The 22,414-nt window shown below is 37.0% G+C and overlaps 1 protein-coding gene across 2 annotated transcripts in view; it reads right to left on the bottom strand.

Moving 5' to 3' along the window:
• UNC13C (unc-13 homolog C) overlaps window positions 1–22,414 on the bottom strand; it is a 663,640-nt gene that overhangs the window by 67,373 nt on the left and 573,853 nt on the right. For both annotated transcript variants that reach the window (XM_077127956.1, XM_077127957.1), the window contains exon 29: window positions 12,178–12,325. In XM_077127956.1, coding sequence (XP_076984071.1) covers window positions 12,178–12,325 — 148 coding nt within the window. The remainder of the gene's footprint in view (window positions 1–12,177; window positions 12,326–22,414) is intronic.

Below are 22,414 nucleotides of genomic sequence, written 5' to 3'. Positions count from 1 at the left end.
ATAATTCTGCTCACAGAACAGTTTTGAGATCCTTTTAATTCTAAGAAGAAAGTTTAATTGGGCTGCTTATTCCAACACACGGATTTAAACCCAAGCCCCTAAAACATTTAGAGATCACAGGTTTAAGTACTTCTTAATTGAGTACATCTCGATATTTGATTAAATTAATTTGCTTTGCAGAGCAAACTGGGTCCTTCATTTTTCTTTTTCTTTCTCCGTTTCTTTTTTAAGGGAAATAGTGTGATTTCAAAACAAATACCTAGATATTTTGGGATCATTTAAAAGCATGGAAAATTATAAGGAGGCAGAAAAATATCCACCCTGATTTAACTACACAGAAGTAACTGTTGTTTATTTTGGCATCCTGTAAAAGAAATTTTATGTCTTAAATCTCATTCATTATTGCTATAAAATTTATGTCACCCCAACTTATTCTCCTCCTGATCTGTATCTCTTGAATCTACCCACATGTTCCTTCTATTCCCACCACCCAAAAGCCACATCATCTCTCATCTGGATTACAGGAACAGCCTCTAACTCATCTTTTTGCTTCTATTTTGCCTTCATTCAATCTATTTTCCACACGGGATGCCTTGCTCCAGACACTGCAATGGCATTCACTGCTCTCAGAGACTGAGAGTGTCTCAGAGAATACCCAGAGGCAGTGTGGAATATTAAACAGTAATCAGAAGACCTCTGCCTGACTCTGTGGGATTGTTTTGAGGCTTAAGTGAAAAAAAAAAAAAGGTATGCGAGAATGCTTATTAAATCACGGTAAACTGAAGGAGTGAATGATTATTAGTTAGATCTTCATATATAATTTTAAATGCCAAGTGGTATCTATAGTTGCTTTGTTTTGGCTTTTTGTGGTAGACCATGGTAGCACTACCATGAAAAATAAATACCAATTTCAGAATCATTTAAAGCAAACTTGCCTTTGAAAGGCAAATAATAGAGAACACGTTAAGTCAGAAGGCTGGGCTTTTTAATACCACTGATATTTTGCATGACTTTGGAATGGTGACTGGGTGTCACCTAATTGGGAAATGAAAGGACACATTACACACACACACACATACACACAAGCACATGCACAGTTGTCAATTTAATATGGGTGATGCTATGATAAATATGAATATTTCAATTACTCCTGTTAAAAAAGTAAATAAAGAAATAATGAAAGAATACTTGCTTTGACCTAGAAATATGTATACAGAGATTACAGCAGTAAAAATGACATTTTCTCCATTGCATGACATACAGTAAATACCTGCTTATTTTGTGCTGTTGGGACTATTAAATTTTATAAATGATTTCACCAATGACTCCCAGTTGTCTCAGTCTAACTTCAGGTTTCCAGAGAGGAGATGCTAAGCAATATGAACTTCATTATAAGAAAGTGGGATCCAGGATTTTGATGTCCTTACCTGAGTGTAATGGAAAATATTCCTGTGCATGAAAAGTTAATGCACAATTTTGTTCATTCTGGACTGCTCGGTCATCAAAATGTGGTGTGTTACCTCACTCCAAGGAAAATTATTCTGATACTTGACCTGCTTATTGCAACATATTAATGTTTTATGACCCAAATGAAAGAGATTCAGCATGGAAAAAATGCTTGCAAAGTCATTAAAATTTGTCTTTGCATCAGTCAGGGTATTTACAGCAAACAGATGGTAACTCAACTTTGGGTAATTTCAGGTGGATTTAAGAAGAGTCTATAAAGGTTTCTGTGGGGTTAGAGGAACCACAAGGGATGGTGGAGCTGCTTATACCCCTAGGTATATTAAGCAGGTAATCAAAAAGTACTGGCAAAGTCCCCTGAAGGATGAGGAAAAAATATGGAACTGTTAAACTTTACCAGCAGGGAAACGCCTTATACTGTGCCAAACATTAGGGACACCCAAATCAATAGGGCAAGCCCTTGATCTTGTGAAACTTAGCCTACCTATAGGAATGCCTAAGAGTTACCTTTGGAGTACCTCTTCTGTTGCTCAGATGTGGCCTCTCTCTAAGCCCAACTCAGCAATTAAAATCATTGCCCTCCTCCCCATGTGGGACATGACATCTAGGGATGAAAGTCTCCTGGTGGCATGGGATATAACTCCCAGGGATGAGTCTGGCCCTGGCACCATGGGACCGACAATGCCATCCTGACCAAAAAGGGAAAAGAGGTAGAACAAATAAGGTACCAGTGGTGTGGCCAAGAGAGTTCAAATAGAGTCGAGAGGCTATTCTGGAGGTCACTCTTATGCAAGCTTCAGTTAGACATTGCTACCTATCATAGCTTGCCAACCCCCAACCAAAACCATTTCAGCCAATCCTAAAGAACACTTAGGGTATTATATAAGATTCTACAAAGGTTCCATGCACGAGGGTAACTTTCCAGAAACCTACAACCTCCAGATGGGTCCCTGAAACAGATAAGTCCTGAAACCTAGAGGGCCCAGCCTGTCCAGAACATCAGCTAGTTTCATCCCCCTATTCTATCTTATCAACAACCCCTTCCAATATGAAAAAGTTAGAATGGGCATAGCCCAAATATCCCTAAAGAGTGAGAGAAAGATCAAAGGTGATGGAGTTATACAGAGAAGGTAGGGTTTAACAAATGAGTATTAGTGCTGAATCATTATATTGATATTTCTTTTAGTCTCCCAGTATCTTAAAGCAGCTAGTAGTAAAAACCTAAAACTATGGAATTGTAACCCATTCCCAACTCTGAAATCTGTTCTACAACTAATTGTTGTGATGTGCTTTGACATTTATTGCTTATATATATATATATATATGTTATTTTTCACAAAAAAAGAAAAGAAAGTCAATAGTGATGGTAAATGCACAGGTGTATATACTGTGAACCACTGATTGTACACTTTGAATGATTACATGGTACGTGACTATATAATATATATACATATATATAGACCTGGACTTCTTCTTTTCCCCATCTAACTTTATATACCTCTTTGTATTTCTCCAATGGTACATACTATCTCTGACTTTGTATGAAAATTAGTACCATCCATAAAATTTTAAGCTCCTTTTCTAAGGATATACATACTTTGGGTGCTCCACAGTGGCTTTCACTGAACATTTCTTGAAAGGTTTGTAATAGTATCGAGTTCAAACAGGAGACCCATCATAATCAACCAGTTTTTAAATTTTCTGCATTTAAGAGCCTTCATTTGTTCTCAAATTCATTAGTCACCTACTTTGTATCTGCACTGTACTACGTAGTTAGATTTCAAGAATAAAAAAATTCTTGTCCTTCTAGGGTTATGTTATAAGGTGAGAGAGATAAGTGAGCAATCACTATGTGATTCAATGAGCTAAAGAAGTGTAACCAAAACAAGTATTCACTTCTGCTGGTACTAGGATGGAGAAAAGTAGGACAGGAAAAGAAGACCAAAACAGTAATATCCTACACATAACCAAATACAGCAGACTTCAGAGGAATGAAAGCAGGAGATGTTAGAGGTTTTTTCAGAAAGCAAGATTCCTTTCTTATATTTAACTTGGATTCCTACAATGTCAATACTCCTATTAATATTGAAAAGGTATCATGGCCACTGAAGATACCCACCATCTGTAGCCAGAATGAGGAGAAATTGGGGGGCAAAGGAAGTTGGAAGTTTGGGGACTGTTGACATGAAAATACAAGCATCAATTTAAAGATTATCTCCTGAACAGAAGGGAGATTTAGTCATATTAAAATGAAAATAAGTAGTAAGTTAGCCCAGTTATTCAGAATTTGGGAGAAGAAAGCATGGGCTGTGGGAAATGATGATAATACACTATAGTTTCTTTGGTGATTTAAGTTAGTGGGAGGTAGTGGATGGGGTATTGGCTGTGCTACTTATCTACATGATTTTGAACATGCTTTTTAAACCACTTGTGATTCAGTTTTTTAATCTGAGAAGTGTGGATAACATAACCAGTCCTGCAGGATTACTGGGAGGAAGTGCACAGACACATTCAATGAGCTTGGGGCACTGAATGTGTCTGTTGTTGGCTCTTTGTTCTTATCTAACACTTGCCATTTCTACTTTGGGAAAGGAGTCAATGTATTTGAAACCACACCATATCACCTCTGCTATTAAAGTTATTTGTGTCTGGCTTTTTGATTACACTGAATATTCTCATCCAGTTCTGGGACATAAATGTTATCAGACCCCCAGCAGTGCTCGAAAAGCCAATCTTCACAGACTTGACTAAGTTTACCATTTATGCATCTGAGAGAAATGCTAACTTCTTTTTTTGGAAGGCAGTGCTATCTGGTTGAATGATCCCACAGGGCAGGATGACATAGATCCACTGGATGACATCCTGGGTCTCTGGAAAGCTAAAAAAGCTAAAATGAGAAACCGCTTCTACCTGTGTTTTCAAATCAGCATTTTCTCCCATAGGTGACCAGACATTTGAATTTGGCAGCCCTTGGCCCCCAAACTCATTTATTTCTTTGGATCCAGGTCCTTCTGCCAACTTAATATTACTAATGTTAAGGTCCCTTACATTTTTGATAAACAAACCCTTCCAATAGTGGACTGTTTCAGAAAAGGGTTTCTTTTGTACTTCAGGGAATAACTTCTACAGGCACAAAGGAGACGTTTAATGCTTTCATTAGGTGATATGACCTCCAAATAACCATAACTGAAAACCTTCAAAATTTTACTGCCGAGAATAAAAAATGTGTCTGGATATATAACTGAACTGTTAAACTTTCCATCCAATATTCTGGTCAATGTCAGAATATTTATTTCTTCGACCTAAAATTCTTAAAATGACCACTAGACATAAAAGGAACCAATCCCTACATAACATTAACACATTATAATGAATAAATTGAAGTACATTCAAATATTCCCAAAATGTTAGCCGTCTTATTTGCATTTCAAATTAAGACACATTACACTCTATGTTACTAGGCTACAGATTATTAAAATGAGCAAAATGACTTGATTTAAATTTTAAGAAACTTCATATAAATAGGGACTAAAAATTTTACTCATCAAAAAAGAGAAAAAGGATAGAATATAGAGCAAAGCCATTTCAGTTCTTGTATTTTAATTCATATAGTTGTTAACTTTAATTATAAAAGCTTTTTAGGAGGGAGAGGGGTTTCTGAGCGAGTATAACTGAATAGACCTTAGACATAAAATTTCCTTTTCATGTGTAAAGCTTTTGTGATTCAGATCCCTTAAACTGTAATGAAAACTCAGACAGGAAACAGAATACAATACAGGATGGCTTGATAATTAATCATTCTGTGCCTCATTCCAAATTGTGTTACCCATTAAATAAAAATTCTTCATAATATGTTAAAGTTTCATACATTTTTCACTGCCTGCTACTGCATGAAATATTCAGAGCCCTCAGTATAATGAAATAGCTATTAGGCAAACCCTTTTTAGATGATGAATATTGCAATCAAGATGTAAGAAATGTACTTCATGTCAGTTTTTAAAGAATGTAAGTAACACATCCTTGAGAAACAACAAAAAATGTGGTAAGTTTTCAAGCTAACTCAATTGAAACCATCGAGTCAACTCTAGGAGGAAGAATATGTAAATGCCACAGATATCAAAATAACTTTCACTAATGCTAAATAAAAATTACCACAGTAATTTCTGTATGTTTTAAATGTGCTAGGAAGCCTAAAGCAGTTTTAACCAAAATATTTGAACTAACAATATTTTGTTAGTACCTGTATCAAAAATACATGGTAATATGGTCAATTTTGCTTCAAAAGCAAAATAAACATTTTTTTTCTGATTAAAAAATATTCTGTGATATGCACGAAATATTGGAGTTCTAAAATTGAGTGCAAATTTATAATTTCCTGGATTAAATACTTTTCATTGTCAATGAGGGGCAACTGTGAAGCAAATTCCTTCTTCTTTTCCCTGTGAAATAATCACTTTATTTCTCTACCCATTATCCTCAGTCTAAGCCAGAATTCTCAATCTCAGCACTATTGACATTGTGGGCTGGATAATTCTTTGTGGTGAGAGTGCATTGTAGGATGTTTAGCAGCATCCTTTCTCCCTGCTCATTAGATGCCAGCAGTGACCTCTCTCTCTCAGTTATGACAACCAAAAGTGTTCCTAAACATTGCTAAATGTCCTCTGGTGGGCAAAACTTGCCCTATTTGAGAATCATTGGTTATGGGTGAGCTGGGTTCCCACTAAGCCATGTGCTTCCATCTATCATGCATTTACTACTTTGTGTGGTACAGGCCTGTCCACTAGCTTGGCTTTAATCAGACTGAAATGTCTGTGAATGCAACAATCATGCATTCATAAATTCAACATTCAATAAACGTATAGTACCAAGCACTGCTATCTTTTTTAGACCTGTCTTCCACAGGGGAGACATAAGAAAAGAGGAAAATACACAGAAGTAAATCACATAACGAGAGAAGGTGATTAGTTCTAAGAAGAAATAAAGCAGGGAAGGGGGACATGAAGTAAGTGTCAGGTAAGGGGAGAAGCCAGGACAGGTCCCATTGAGAAAATATTTGTTTAAAGATCAGAAAGAATTGAGAGGAGGATCAATGCATATGTCTGAAGGAAGATCATTTGAGGCAAAGGAAAAGCAAGTGAAAAGGCCCTCAGATGGGAGAATTCTTGACAGTTTTGAAGAAAAACAAAGAGATCACTGTGTCTGGAACAGTAGGATAAGGGCAAAGTAGGAGTTGAAGTTAATGGAGTGGGAGGAGGGCAGATGGTAAAGGACCTTGGAACTCTTTTTTTTTTACATGGGCAGGAACCAGGAATCGAACCTGGGTCCTCTGGCATGGCAGGCAAGCATTCTTGCCTGCTGAGCCACCGTGGCCCACCCAGGACCTTATAACTCTTGGAAGGACTTGGGCTCTTACTCTGAATAAGCTGGGCAGACAACTGCAGGATATAAACAAAGGAAAAATGTGATCTGCCCAATTTTTTGACAGGATCACTCTGCATGTGGCATTGGGACTAAAAGGAAGGGCAAGAGCAGAAACAACTAAATGAATTTGTAAAAATCCAGGGGATTTTTGTATCAGGGTGGTAGCATGCACTAGGTAGGTTGTAATCAGATTCTTGATAATAATGTACAGGTACAGTTGAAAGGATTTACCCATGAATTCGATGTTGAGTCTGACTCAAGCCACGAGAAGAACTGGGTAACCCTTTACTGAGATGGGAGAGACTGGGAAGAGAAGGATTGGGAGTTGCTAGGAGTCAGCTGGGAGCTGCTACGAGTTGGCTAAGAGCATGGGGAGGTTAAGAGCTCAGTGTGGACAATTCAAGTTAAGATAATTATTAGAAGTTTGCATTCCAAATTCCTGGTAGAGAACATGATGCTAGTATATATTCACTTCAGGTTTGCCAACAGAATGAATAAATAAATTAATGGAACCACCAGTCCATTCAGCCAAATCATTTGCTAATTAATCACAGCTTTATTCCTCCCCAGATTACACTCTTATTCCTGAGTTTCATACCATTAGAATTTTCACCAAAATAAAAATGGATTAGGACTACAAGCAAAGAGTTAGGCTTCTCAACAACTTATAGTCAGTAAAACCTAAATTGAATAGATGCTTGACTTTAATCTTACCCCAACTATTCTTTTTAGCCTTATCATGCCTTACCCTATTTCTCATCAACTCTGATCTAGATAAACTGAATGACCCTTTTCCCCAATATATTCTAGACTAGTTGGTCAGGACAGTTTCTCTATCCAGGACACCTTATCCTTCCTACCTCTTCATGACCCAATCTACCCACCAACTCCTCTGGGAAGCCTTTTCAGTCTCCTCAAGCTAAATTCACTGCTCCTCAGACATTACCTATTTTATAACATTTCTCATTTTTCAGCCTAGAATTAGAGAAGGATGTCCCAACCTCAACAGCGTGGTCATTGGGACCCAGATAGCTCTTTGTTGTAGGGAGCTGTCCTGGGCTCTGGAGGATATTGAACAGTCTCCCTGGCCCCTGCTGCTTGGATGTCACTAGCAGCCCACCACCACTCACAGCTGCAACAACCCAAACCCTCCAGATATTACCAAATGTCCTCTGGGGGACAAAGTCATCCCAACTTGAGAATCACTACATTAGATCAATTTGTATACATTGCTTATCATATTCCCTTTTGAATATGTGACTCATTGCAAGGAACTCAGTTTAGGGGGGACACTTAGAATATATTTATTAAATGAATATGAGTCAGCTAGTGTTTTTTTTAATTGCAGGGTATTGCTAGAATAATAAACATGCTATTCATAAACTGAACTCTCAGTTTGACTTAAGGACTTAGGAATACTTCTATATCCTTTTGGATTTATTTATTTTCCAATATTTGAAATTATGAGATAAGAGAAGACAAATTTCCAAATTGATAGAACTTATTTGAACTCTGTGGTTCATAAATTTCTAATGGAACTCAAGATTTAGTAGGTTTTTTTTTAACTACTGGAGAAAAATAACATTTATATCTATTCTAGTACAAGGAAGGTAGAGTGAAAAAGTGAAAGTAGAAAGAATAATTGGGAGGAAGAAAAGAAAAAATAAGTAACCAAGATGCATCAGGATTTTCTGACTTTTTAGTGTAACAGTGAATTTTCCAGCATGAATAGTAAAAAAAAAAAAAAAAAAAAAAAAGGAAAAAGAAATGAGAAATAAAATAAAAAAAAAAAAAGGTGGGGTGGGTAAATGTACTTCCTGCCACGTGGGAGACCAGGGTTTGATTCCTGGCCCAAGCACTTCCCAAAACAAAAAATCAACAAATGGTGCTGTAATAACGGGATACTCACATAGAAAAAAGATAAAATATGATCCCCACCATACAGCATACAAAAAAAAAAAAGAAAGAAAGAAAGAAAGGAAAAGACTGAGTAAGGGAAGTTGACATAAGAATAAGAGAAATAAAATATAAATATTTTAAAAGTATGCTTAGACTACTAAAAGATTGCAAGGCCTTTTATACAGCATATAGATTGATTTAAATAACACTCAGATAATGTTTCAATGCAGTTTTAAACAATAATTTCCCTGTATAGTATGAGTTAGAAATTAAGAGGACAAAGAAACACTTTGTGTTTTATTGTGTTCAAACCAACATGTCAGTTTTCTTCCAAACAATATTTACTTATTTAGAAGTTGAGTGTAATTAAATTACATTTGTATTCCTATCATAAGAAAACAGGAGAGAAAAGGCCCATTAATGGTAAATATTTCTTTAGGGTACTTGGTCTTCATACTTATCACCTCAAACATTTGTGCACAATGGTTAAGAGCACATAATCTAGAACCAGACCACCTGAATTAGAATCTGGTTCCCTACTTTCTAGATGTATGACCCAGGGGGTTGGTTTTCTCCAGAAGCAGAACTAGAGACAGGCATTCAGGGGCAAATGGTTTACCTAGAAAGGGCTCCTAGAAAATATTGTTAAGTGGTGGGGACATGAGGAATGGAGAAAAAAAAAAAAACAAGGAAGCCAAAAATTACCTATATGTTACCCTGCCAGTCCTCTGAGGGGCAATGGAACTCTGTCTCACAGGGGAACTTCAGAATCAGTGTAAAACACATGACAGAGTTATCCCAACTGAGGGCTGAGGACGCTGGAGTCTTTTTTTGATCCATCAACTTCCTATCTTTCACTGGTTTAGGGAAACAGATTTAATTTTGGATTCCTTGTACCAACAGGAAATAGGTATGAAAAGGAGTAATGTGACTGGCTGGGTAACTGATCCTCAGTATTCATTGGAAAGAGTAAATAGAGGACTGGAACATATACTTCCATTTTAGCATGTCCAGTGGTAAATGCTATATAAATACCGCAAACCCCCCCCCCCCAAGAATTCAGCTTTTCTATATATTTCTCTGTCAAAGAACCCTAGCAGCTGAGTTTGCTTTGTAGTTAAAAGAACATGGACCGGTCAGGAGCATTTAGATGTCATAAGCACAAACCACGGTTTAAGATCAGCTGTAGAATTAGGATTGTAGCTTCTCCCTATTTTTTTTTTCTTTATTGTATCATACTTCTACAGTTTAGCTAATTTTCATCTTATCTCCCCATTTCCTTCACTGTATATATTGGGTATATATACAGTGATTTTATGGATAATAAATATTGAGATAGGACGGTGATTAGGAAGATTAGGAAAAGAGACGGATATTACTCAGAAATCCTGGAACCATTAATTGTTGACTTAAGCTTGTTTCTATTCGAGAAAAGCTCGAGCACATTTTAAATTGAGCAATGGTTTGTGTTAAATGAAGCAGTAGTATTCCTTCTCTTTTCTCCAGGTTGGAAGTATAAACATCTATTTGAGCAGCTGGAGAAGTGAACGGCAGAGAAATAGCTATGTAGAGAAAATGGATATTGGGGAGTGACTTACGTATCTACAGTCATGCTCACTTCTAAATCCGCATACCTGTGGGTGTGAATCCATTTCTAAATAGGAGTTTTGAAAATATTATCAGTTAAGGTGCAGACTTATTTGAGGATAGTATTTTTGAAGATTCTATTCAGGTGCAGCCAAACTGAATCAGGGCAGGCTTTATAAAAAGAGGAAATTAGGGGCAGTCAAAAGTCAGCAGAAACCAGAACAGCAGATACAAGGAGAAAGATCTCCATGGGACAGAAAACTGCCATCATCGGAACCGAACAGACTTTGGAGAAAGTGTGGCCTTGCCGACATTTTGATTTCAGACATTTAACCTTCAAAACCATGAGACAGTAAATGTTTGTTGTTTAAGCCAATCCATTTTGTGGTATTTGTCATAGCAGCTCTGGCAAACTAGGACAGTGGACAACAGGGGAGAAATTCCATTACCACCAATCACATGGCAAGATGCTTTCTGTGGCTCAAGTGGTCCCCACAAGAAGAAAGCTGGGCTTTAGACTTCTAGCTGGGACTCCGTTCCAGTGGGCTGGCCGCAAAGAGCAGATATTCTCACAGTCAGAAGCTATGGCATGTGCTACAGGAGGCAGTCCCTGAGGGGTCACTGAAGGGAGTTCAGCTGGAAGAGCTCATCAGGAAGCTGAGCAGGTAAGAGGTCCGTGACACTGGGCTCCTCAGAAAACTCACACATGGGAAAGCCAAGATTTGGATTCAGGGAATAATGATTCGAGTATTTCTGTAACACTTGATAAACCCTCATGAGCTCAACTTGTTACCCTTTGTGGAATAATCCAAGATGTAATCTCAGTCTGCATACCATATGAAAAGGGATATTTGCAGCATTTAACTGGACACTGTCAGAAAGGACGAAGTGTTACAGATAGGCTAGCACTTACCTGGAATCTATCTTGTTATTATCTTTGATACAGTTTGAAATACCCATGATGAAACACAGATAAATTTGGAGCATTTTTCTCACAGAAAAAAAAAAATACTTGCCTGTTGTTTTTTTCAGAAGAGTCCTCAAGAATAAAGGCACTGTTCCCCTCTCTAGTTTTATTATTTCTGTGATAACATTTATTATGTTTTAGTGTTTGAGTCTGCATTTGGCTCTTTTTGACTCACACTGACGTTTTCAATAATTTCTCAGAAATGCCTGGTATTAAATGCTTATAATTACCTAAATATAGTAAGTCACAAAGCAACTTGAAACAAATCTCATAAGGTGAAAACTTTGCTACATGCAATACACCTGGATTTCAAATAAAATACCAAGCCTGCTTTGTGGCTCAATTCACAGTAAAAGTTGGAAATTTTCTCACATGACATTAGAATGAAGTGAGATTCCTTTTGGAAAACCCTGGGGCAGAAATTTTTAAACTTGATATCAGGATTTGGGGAATTATTACCTTTTTTTTTTTTTTTTCAGAAGTTGCCAACACCAGCAAATACTAGATCATTTGTCCTGAATTATGGAAAATATCACAGTCACACATATTCAAAGCTAGTTTTCCTTAAGGTAATTTCATGAAAGTCAGAATCACCAACACAAATAATCATTCTATACAGTTTTAATATTTAACCTACCTTAGTGATATTGAAATTGTTTATAAAATTCAAATTCATAAATGGTAAAAAAATGTATAATTCTCATTAACTATAATCCTCCATTCTTAACAGTTTTAATTTGCTGTAGTTAAAATTATTAATATTAGCTATAATATTTCTTATATTTAATTTTTGTTTAGCATTCAGTTTACTTTATTCATAAGTCCAATGGGTTACTTACTCTGTGAGGTTTGCGTGTCTATGAATTTCTTTATCAAGGCATCAGTAGTTTGGGTGTAAAGGCTGAGAGCATATCTTAGAGACTGAAGAGCTGGGCTTTTCTCCAAGAAATTCTTTTTCAGGCCATTTCCTCCTGCATGAAAGTATTGCTAAACAGAAAAATAAAATCATATAAGCAACAGCGTTCAGAAAAAAGTTATTGGAGGAGAGATTTTATGGTTCCTATAGTGAAGTCCAATAGAATAACAAAATACGATCTATATAAATTAGCTGCAAATAAGCAGTTCACCACTTACCCATTGCTAAGTCAGTGTCATCTAATTCAGGTCACCTAGATATTTCTGAAGTGATGCTTTACAGCACAGACCCAACTGCCCTGAAGTCTAAAACCTTTTTCTCTCATTAATAACTTATTTAAACCAATGGGATCACAAATACGCAGTGGTCTGAATCCATCCAGGATGTTTAGATAATGACTGCTTATTTCCAGAGCCTCCCTATACCCAGTGTCATCAATTTTTCACAAGGAAATGTGGGCCCTGGCCACATATTTTCCAAACTAGTTTAAAATTCTAGATCAGGCACCTACAGCTCCATCTTCCCCATCCTCTAATCAAACTCAAATTTGTAGTTATTTGAGGTCGAGTGGTCCTAGGAAATATGACACCCCTGACCTTGTATTTGATAAAAGTGATAAAACATTGAGTTTTTTTTGCTACCAGCTCAGAATGCTCCACTGTTTATAGATAAGATAATAGAGGAGAGACATGCTCACTGACAATGAATATGGCCACTGAGAGATGTTAGGTCTCCTCCTGCTGCCAGCATTATGCACAGACATCTCTTTGTAAGCAGACTTTCTAGATATGTGATAGAACTAAGGATGTTTTCTCCAACTGTTTATAGATATAATATACTTATAATGTACTTTAAGGTTAGATAAATGGTTCCTTCCTTCCTCCCATACCAGCAATGCTGGAGGAAATTGTATACTCATTGAAAACTGTGGCTTACAAGGACCTGTGATTCTCACAAAAGTAAACATTTTGAAGAAGCTCAATAAATGATTCTGATACACTCTCCTAAGTGCATATGTGTCATCTCTCTCTTCCACCCCTTAAGAATCTCTAATGTAGAACAATTCAATGAACTGAAAATCGCTATTGTCTCAATTTTTTCCCTCTATTCAAGGCGAGATGCAGAAAAATTCTCTGGGCATTTGCAGTCATCAAAGTGTACTTTGAAAGGGGGTAACATAAAGAAGATTCAAGAGATGTGCCAGATAAAGTAGGTAAAGGAAACATAACCAGAAGAAAGACTGCTACAATTGTAGAAATATTCCCCAAGGAGAAAAACCTATAGCTATTTAAAATTCCATTTACTGATTCCAGGTGGGTGCACGGTGAAAACATAAGTTGTTGAAACATCCTGGTATGGTTATAAAGAAGAGACGTAGATGAATGGGATTTTTTTTACTCACTCTTTAAGAGAAGACAAAGATACTATTTTAAATTTGTACTACATCTTGACCTTATTAAAAAGTGAAAATATTTTCACATGCAGAAAATATTGAGGACTGTGAGTCCAGAATTGTTTCAGGTGTCTTGATGTATAAAAATAAAAATGTTATTTCCTCTCAAGAAACATGAAATCATAACTGAGGGTAGAAAAAAGATTAAATGGCTGTATTGGGGTGGGGGGAGGTTTAGCTTTGTCTTAACTCTGTTGCTCCTAGAAAGGATGTGAGGAGGTCTCTAGAGGTTTCTTTGCACAAATGAACAAAGGAGCCACCATAAGAAATAACTCACTCTAAAAGTGAAGAACAGTGGGATAAACTGAATCAAGAACAAGAAGGACCTCTGGAGGGAGGACATTCTCCCTCTCAATGCTTCTTGGACAAGCTCCAGTATCATTAAACCTGAGCATAAGCGCTAGAAGATTATAATAAAAAGAAGAAAAGCATGAAAAAATGTCTTGCCATCTCTCATGACTATTGAGTATTGTTGGGAAAAGTGTTAAAAACTTTGGAACAGGCAAAAAAGGTTAGTGGGTGTTCTGTCTAGCTCACCAGATGAGTGATACTCACTTTTCTTTGTCTTTTAGCTATTTAAAAACTCTGAATATGGTAGAAACCTGATTATAATGCAAATGGTTCTGGCTCATAGAAATGCAAATTAATTGTTTCTGATAGAATGCAACTGATCATTGCTCTATGGCTAGATCTGTTTGGAATCGACTTGCAAATTTGCTTCAGCCTTATTACTTATATATGTGTGTTTCTTTGAATTCTCCTTTGAACCAGCTGTAGTATCGTATTGTTTCTCTCATTAATTAATGGGCTATATAAAAGTTCTGGCATGTTTTATATCTTTATGAAAGTCACAATTATACCTTCTTTAAAAACTATTTTCTCAAAAAAAAACAAAAAAAAAGAATGAATGGTACCTAAGGACTTGCACCCTATTCTGGAGAGACATAGTGCTGCTGATTGTATGCATCACAGGTGAGTATTGCTAGGTGAAACATATGTCTATTATTGTGTTCTATTTGGAAATTAAATGTGTTTAAAGGTGACGTGTATAGCTACCAAGTGACAAGGGGTGGACTGTGATGGCTCGGTTTTGGTGTCAACTTGGCCAAATGATTATGCCCAGTGGTCTGGTCAGGCAAGCATTGGCTTGACCACTGCTGCAAGGCTATTTCATGTGGCTGGTTGATTGAATCATTCGTCAGTTGATTGCATCTGTGGCTGATTACACCTGTGATGACTAAGGCATGTTTCCCACAATGGGATAATTCAATCACTTGAAGGCTTTTAAGGAAGAAGAGAGACTATTTCACTGCTTCTTCAGCCAGCGAGCCTCTCCTGTGGAAAGAACCTTCACTGGAGCTGCCAGCCTCACAGCCTGCCCTATGGATTTTGGACTCTTCTATTCCCATGGTTGTTCAAGACACCTTTATAAATCTCATATTTTTTAGGAAAAAAACCCTATGTTCTGACAGTGTATGTAAAGTAGCATGGGTGGCAGCATTCATAAAGATGACCACAGTTTCACAGTTTGGGAAAGGCTGACAGCTTCAATGGTGATGTCTGCTTTCCTACCTGTTTCATCAAATATTCATTAAGCCTGTATTATATGTTTATCATCACAAATGACTTTTTTGTGTGTGAAAAATAACATTTATAGAAAAAAGCAATAAATTTTAAAGCACAGTACAATAATTGGTTGTAGAGCATAGAGTTTAATATAGGTTATAATTCCATGATTTTAGGTTTTTATTTCTAGCTGCTCTAAGATACTGGAGACTAAAGAAAGCATCAATATAATGATTCGCTGATTCTCCTCATTGGTTAAACCCTACCTTCTCTGTATCACTTTTGATCTTTCTCCCATTCTTTAGGGAGAGGGGTATTTAAGGGTATTTAGGTTATGCCCTTTCTAACTTTTTCATGTTGGAAGGGGCTGTCAATAATATGGGGTAGGGAGATGGAACCAGCTAATGTTCTGGAGAGGCTGGGCCTTCTAGGTTTCAGGTCTTTGTATTATAGGTTTAAATATTTATTAAACCTGTATTATGAGCCTGACTTCGTGATGGATGCCAAGGATTTGAAGCAAAAAAAGACATAGCACTTGCCCTCAAAAGGATTATAACCTAGTAGAAAAAGTAACCAACATATAAAGAAATGAACCCAAGAACACGTGGCAGGGTAAGAAAAACAGTTTGAAAATATAGATAGAAGGTAGGCAAACAATTCACTGGAGAAGAAGCCAGTAAGAAGTTTCAAAAGAAGTGACAATTTTGGTGCTTATTAGTGGCATTGTTGCCATTTTAACTTCAGCAGGCATTAGATAATTCATCACTGTGAAATAGGGAGAGAGGACAATCCCTCTAGGTAACCAAGAGAAACTCTAGGAGTCCCAGAACTTTTAAAGAAGAACCGAGGTATTTGGAGTTCTCACCATGTTTTCCTTTGGTATAGTTAAAGAAATACTGGTTTGCTACTATTGTTCTCTTCTCAACAGCAGATTTGTGCTGCTTAGAAATGAAAAGTTGCCTCTAGGTATTAGAGGGCCTAGAGAAGGTAAGAGATGGCATAAGATGGTACTCTTAAAGGCTTACAGTGTTTATTAATATATTAATGGCTCTGAGACCTAAACTTTTTATCAATACATTTGATTCCTAAACATAATTGTACATAGGACAATTAACAATTTTGGGGACATGAGTTTTCCAAAGAATATGATTTGGGAAACCCAAGAATAGAAGAATGTGAATGGACTTCATATAATGGAGATAATTATGAGGGTTGAGAAGGCTTCATGAACGAGGTAAACTAGAGTTAGGTTATGAAGGCAAAAATCTATGTATTTGTTCCTGAACTCTTTAAAATCATTTCATAGAAAGACTTATGTTGCTATGACTATGGAATTCTTTGGTAGAACTCTGAGTCATAGGGAACTAATCACTAAGCAAAATCTTAAATAAGTTATGAGTTCATTCCTGAATAAAGCTTTAGGGTCTCCCTAGAGTTTTAGGTTGTAATACTAAATCGACATCTTTCCATTAGCCATAGTTCTGTGAGTCATTCCACTAAAGGCTCTAGCAGGATATTTAGTGTACAGCATAAGATTTGTAAGGGCAGAAATGATGCCTTTGTCTTTTGAGTGCACTATCGTAGATATTGCAAAATAGGAACCCAGGACAGAGGATTGCAATGTCAGTGGAGAAAACAAATTGCAAGGTGCTAAGAATGGAAGCTTCCTGTTCAGTGACACAGACAAGTAACACATGCCTAGGCTAGTCATTCAAAGAATGAAGAAAATGATTTCTGTGGTTATGCATATGAAAATGATACTTTATGGAAGTCTTTCATACAATATCCAGAACATTGGTAACAACTCCTAAGAGTAAAGGTATAGTAATCTCACTAGCACAGATACTCAGGAGAAAGGGGGTTGCAGTTATTGCTTGAACGTTTGCATTCAGAGACTTTACTTTCAGTTTTGTCTCTTTGCAAGTGACACTAAGGGAACAGGAGGGTAGAATTCGCATTTTGCTGAGTCTTGGATTTGAAGGATATAAGTGCGAGGTGGTATGTGGGAATAAGCGTCTTACCTATTAAACAAGACGTTCTCTCCACAGTTCATTTCAGCTTACTAGATTTCTATTCATTATAGTGAGTATTTTGTGGGGGAATTTTATGCTAGAGCAGAATTTGTGAATGTGGGGTTGAAAGTCTTCTGGATATCTCCATTATGTCTGTGAAAGTCAATTATTCTCCAACTGTTCTAAGCAAAATGCGATCTTGTTTCTTAATATTTCTCTAAAATCTACAGCATAATCTATGAATCCCCAATTAGATCTGTTCAGATGCTCTGCTTGGAATAATGAAAATCAGCAGAAAATAATGGCAAAATAACAAGTTCGGATGGGTCACTTCCTCTTCTCAGATGGATGGCTATGGGGAAGTTGGCTGTTCAGTGCTGGGAAGGATGTTAGCTGGGTGACTTCCTCTCCATCCTTTCCCCTGCCTGGATGGTATTTTTACCATGGACTTGACAGAAGTGGAAAGCATGTTTTTAAAATTTTCAGTTTTGCCAAAGCTTGAAGTTATTACACTGGAGGTCAGAGTCAAAATTCAGAAAGGTCTTTGCCGTCTGGAATGGAGGATCAGCATTTACAGGATGAGATGACAAGGGAAAAAGAAAAAATGCCCTTATTTTGTATAAAATGTTTACTGCAAAGCACAGAATGCCATAAAGCTTGGTTTGCTCTCAAGTTCAACGTGAATTTAATAAGTGATGGGGTTGCTATTAAAGCCAGTGAATTCTAATGGTGCATTAATGTAGGCAGACAGGTCAAGGCAAGGGGGGTGATAAAGCAGCAATGTTCTCTCCTGGTTAGAATTGGATTTGTTTCTAACCTTCATCATTTATAAGAGATATAAAAAGGTAGAGGGCATCCAAGGGTAGGTGTGCAGAATTTCATTTGGTCTAGAAGTCATGTTATTCAATAAATGGCAGAAAACAACTCGGGGCAGCAGGAATAGTTCTCCTCAATATCTATAAGGCTAGCACATGGAAAAGGAAATAGAATTATTTTATTGTAGTTTCAGAGGACAGAGGGAAGATGAGTAGCTAGAAGTAGCAAAGAGGCAGATTTTAGCTGGACATAGGAAAAACTTTCTATCAAGAAATGTGCCTTTAAAAATTTAAACTTCTACTTCTAACTTAGTGAGAGCCCATCACTGGTCATTGTTAAGTGGGGGCCAGCTGACCGTGTGCCAACAATAATGTAGATGGGCTCTCTCTACATGAGGACAAAGGGGTGATGCTGGGTCAGCTTTCCAATTCAGAGACTCTAGAATCCTCTCTACCTCCTTGATGCTTAATTATTTACTTTATAATTTGCTAGAAAATGTAATTATTCATCTGTCTGCTATACAGTGTGATTTTTACATAGGCTATTTAACCTCTCAGAGCACCTGTTGATTCATCTGTAAAATGGCAGCAGAAACATCTACCCTGTCAACTCTCAGGATGATGCTAGAAAGATGAAATGATTTATTCTATCTGGCAGAGCTTCGTGAATTGTAGAGTTCTTTCCACAAGTAAGAAAGTGTAACGAATTGGTGCAATAATTCCCCAAATCCCAGCCCTGCTTTGTCTCCTACGCATCAGCCCGTCTCTAGCTGTTTGCTGATGTTCATTTCCAAGTTCCTGCCATTATATCTAATTCCAGAGTAACAATAGTAAAACAGCCCTCCTGCCTGATTTGGTCCTTTTTCTCAGTGAAACCACATCACTGGGAATAAAATCTCCAGGTCAGCTTGGGCTCCTCCCTCACTAGTGTCCCAAATTCAGTTGCCAAGTTCTAGTGACTCTCTGTGCATCATCATATCCACCCTTCACTTTCTTCTCGGAAGCCCACCACCCTACTGATAGAACTTACCAGCTTATGCATTAAATAACTGTAAGTGATCTCCGTGGCTACTATTCGATCCATTTTGTACATTCCTGTAAGACTGCTGTTCCTGTAAGATTGCTTTATGCCCAAAGCTATCTTACAGGTATATGACCACCTCTGAAGCAGGAAAAAGATCGCTGTAGTTTGATCACAAACATCTTCTTTCAATCTCATTTCACACCTTCACTATGCAAACATTGAGTTAGTCCATTTCAGTCCACAGAATGGATGAACTCCTTGCCTTCTCGCTTTATATCTTCCCATGGTGAAAATCTTTCTCTCTGAATACGCTCATGTCTTGAGTATTCACTCAAGGACAAATGTCATCCTTTCTAACCAGTCAGTGAATTCCTATCCATGCCCCAATTCCATTCTTTTAGGGTTTTCTGACCTCTTGAATTCACAGGTTTTGCTTACTTCCTCTAAATCCTTCTACTTTCTATCCGCACCCCTCACTTGGTATCTGTATCACTCTGGTCTGTCTCTTAAAATGATGTCTTGTAAGTTAGCATATATTATTATTTAATTTTTAATGTGCCTTGAGAGATGGAACTACACTGTTTCCCAAAGGTGAGTCTCAGGAAGCATTACAGAACAATAGGTTGAGATGGTGATGTGCATAGGAAATCAGGAACCCCAGAGGGCAAAGCCTCAAGAACTTGAATTATTGTTGGGGCAAAGAATAGGATCTGAGGGCTCCACTGGAAGAGAATGGAAGGCTTATTAGGAAAATAAGGTGGTTAAAAAAGCAACCACTGGTTGCAGTAGGGGATGGCAGCTGAACCTATGATTTAACAGTGGAAAGAGTATCCTTCAAAACTAACCAGTCGGTAGGAGATATGAGAGTTAATATTTATGTAGTTTTCTAAATGGCAGACACCGTTTTAATTGCTTTATAGGGAATAATGCATGTAATATGCTCACTATATTCCTTTAAATTAAGTACTATTGTTATTCCTGCTGGAAAGGAGAGTAACTTGGACCTTCTAAATATCTCTCTTCAGCACCTCTATCTTGGGACTACTTGCCAACAGTGCAGTTTTCACCCAATTTCAAATATTTAATTTACATTTACATTTCTATCCATCCTTCTGACATTTACAAAGCCTTCCATCCTAGATATGTTACTATGTGGGCTTCATAATGGAACGGTGGTGCGAAGGAACACTATTATTACATCTGCATGGGGGTTCGAAAGAGCTATGTATGAAGTATTATTTTCTCTATCTTGAAAAACAATCAGTAATGTTTTTTCTGTTTCTTGTGTTTTCATGAAACTGCAAAAAAAGTAAAGTACCTCAGATCTGTTTGTGGTTTGTGAGAAAAAGTGATTGCCAAACAAAAATCAGAAAAAAATTGTTTTCTGCATGCTTAGCAAAGCATTCTTATTATAAACCCAACAATAACTTAATATCCTTCTCTATTTGTCAGAAAATATTTTTAATGCCTGAGGGGATAAGTGCTAATGCTTCATCACACATTGGTAGGGGAGAATTCCTTTTTTGGTTACCTATACTATTTTAATGGCAATTTTCATCATCACTTTTTTCCTATGTAATACCTGTTTCATACTTTCAGCAAATCCATGCAGACAATTAATTCTACAAACTTAGATATAATTGTAACTTACTTTTAATCATTGAGGTTTACTTTTGCTTTTAGAAAATATTTTATTGATTTTTAAAAAATTATTTTCTATTCCAACTAGAGTACTTTTTTATGCATTGGATCAGAATATGCTACTCCTTCCCTTCAAATACTTTAGTTTTTCCCTTTTGCCAACAAATTAGAATGCAGATTCCTTATGTTGGTATGGAAGCTTCGGTATTCTGGCTCCAGTTCAACGCTCAGCCTAGACTCTGTGAAGTTAACAGGCTGATCTACACTTTCTCTCATTTCATTCATGTTTTTCCATAGTCCTAGAATTTCTCTCTCACTACTTTCCCCCCTTTCATTGTCTAATCTCAAAATTCCTGCCTCTATGAAAGTTTCCCCTAGCCACCCAGACAGAGTTAATTACTCTCTGTCCTTCCAGCATGTTGTCCACAATGCTTTTACTGTATTGCCTATAGATGTTTTTGTTCCTGAGTGAAGGACAAGAGCTCTCTTTTTATCTTCAGCCATCTTGTCATTGCTCTCCATATATTTTTTTTACATATCATAAACTCTCAAATAATGATTTTTGAATTGCAGTACTCTAAACTAGGTAGGTTATTTTGGTCTTCCCATGAGCAGCTGTATTTTAAAGCATGAGAAAATATACCTATGATGATAAAATAAAAGGCACTGAGCCCTGACCATGTAAATTGCCTCATGGATAATGGAGAGCAGGATGGGGTGGGACCTCAGAACAGAGGGAGAACCTCAGAGGCATAAAATGTGGCTCATCACAATATCTTATTTCTTATCTGGAATTCCGAGTTAAGATCTGGTGTTTTCTAGGAATAGTAAGTAGTAAGTGAATTGCATAGATATATTTGAATAGAGATCCCTTTAGTCTAAACTCTCTTCTTTATACCAGGAAATGCAGATTTCTAGAGTGCCTTCATTCACATTTAGTATTTTGAGATAAATCTCTGTGTTGTCACCATATGACATCAATCTTCATTCAGATTGTCGTGTTTAGATCTAAATCATTAGTGTTCCAAGAAAATTTGGAAGGAGGGGGGAAGGGAGAAACTACCTATTTTTTTTCTGGATATTTCAATGTTCATGATACAGTATTTTGAGGATGGTTTAAGAGCTAAGAATTTCCTTAAGTCTTTGGATCCATGCTCAGGTCAAAGTGTAGCAATTGCTGAGAAAGGGTTTCCTGCTTTGTCTTGAAAGAAATCCATATATTAAGGAAAATGCATGGTGGTCTTGAATTCTTCTTGAAATATGGGCCCACCAAGGATTGTTTCAAAGGAGGGGTACCTGATTGGCCTCCTTGTGTGCATGTGCAATGAGCTATGCTCATTACTTTCATTTTCAAACACTATGATTTGGCTCCTTCAGCAAATGATTCAAATGTCTCAAAGTCCAACCATCCCATCTGCAGCAGACCATCATAATTTCTATTCCTTGTGCCATATTCTACCCTCTTGACTGAAAATTGAAACTACTTGTGATGGATGTGACAAGATAGTTTCAGCCCAATTAAAGTTTTAGTATTTGTATTAGGGAGATCCCTTTCCCAATTTCTGCCTTCATAACACACATTTAAGAGAGTTAATATTTTCATCAATGTATGTTTGGAGGCTGAAAGATTTTAAACTATTTTAATTAAT

This window comes from Tamandua tetradactyla, chromosome 14 (assembly GCF_023851605.1).
Source record: "Tamandua tetradactyla isolate mTamTet1 chromosome 14, mTamTet1.pri, whole genome shotgun sequence".
Classification (NCBI taxonomy): domain Eukaryota; kingdom Metazoa; phylum Chordata; class Mammalia; order Pilosa; family Myrmecophagidae; genus Tamandua; species Tamandua tetradactyla.
Note: the sequence above shows the minus strand (reverse complement) of the source record. Positions and strands in the feature narration are given on the sequence as shown.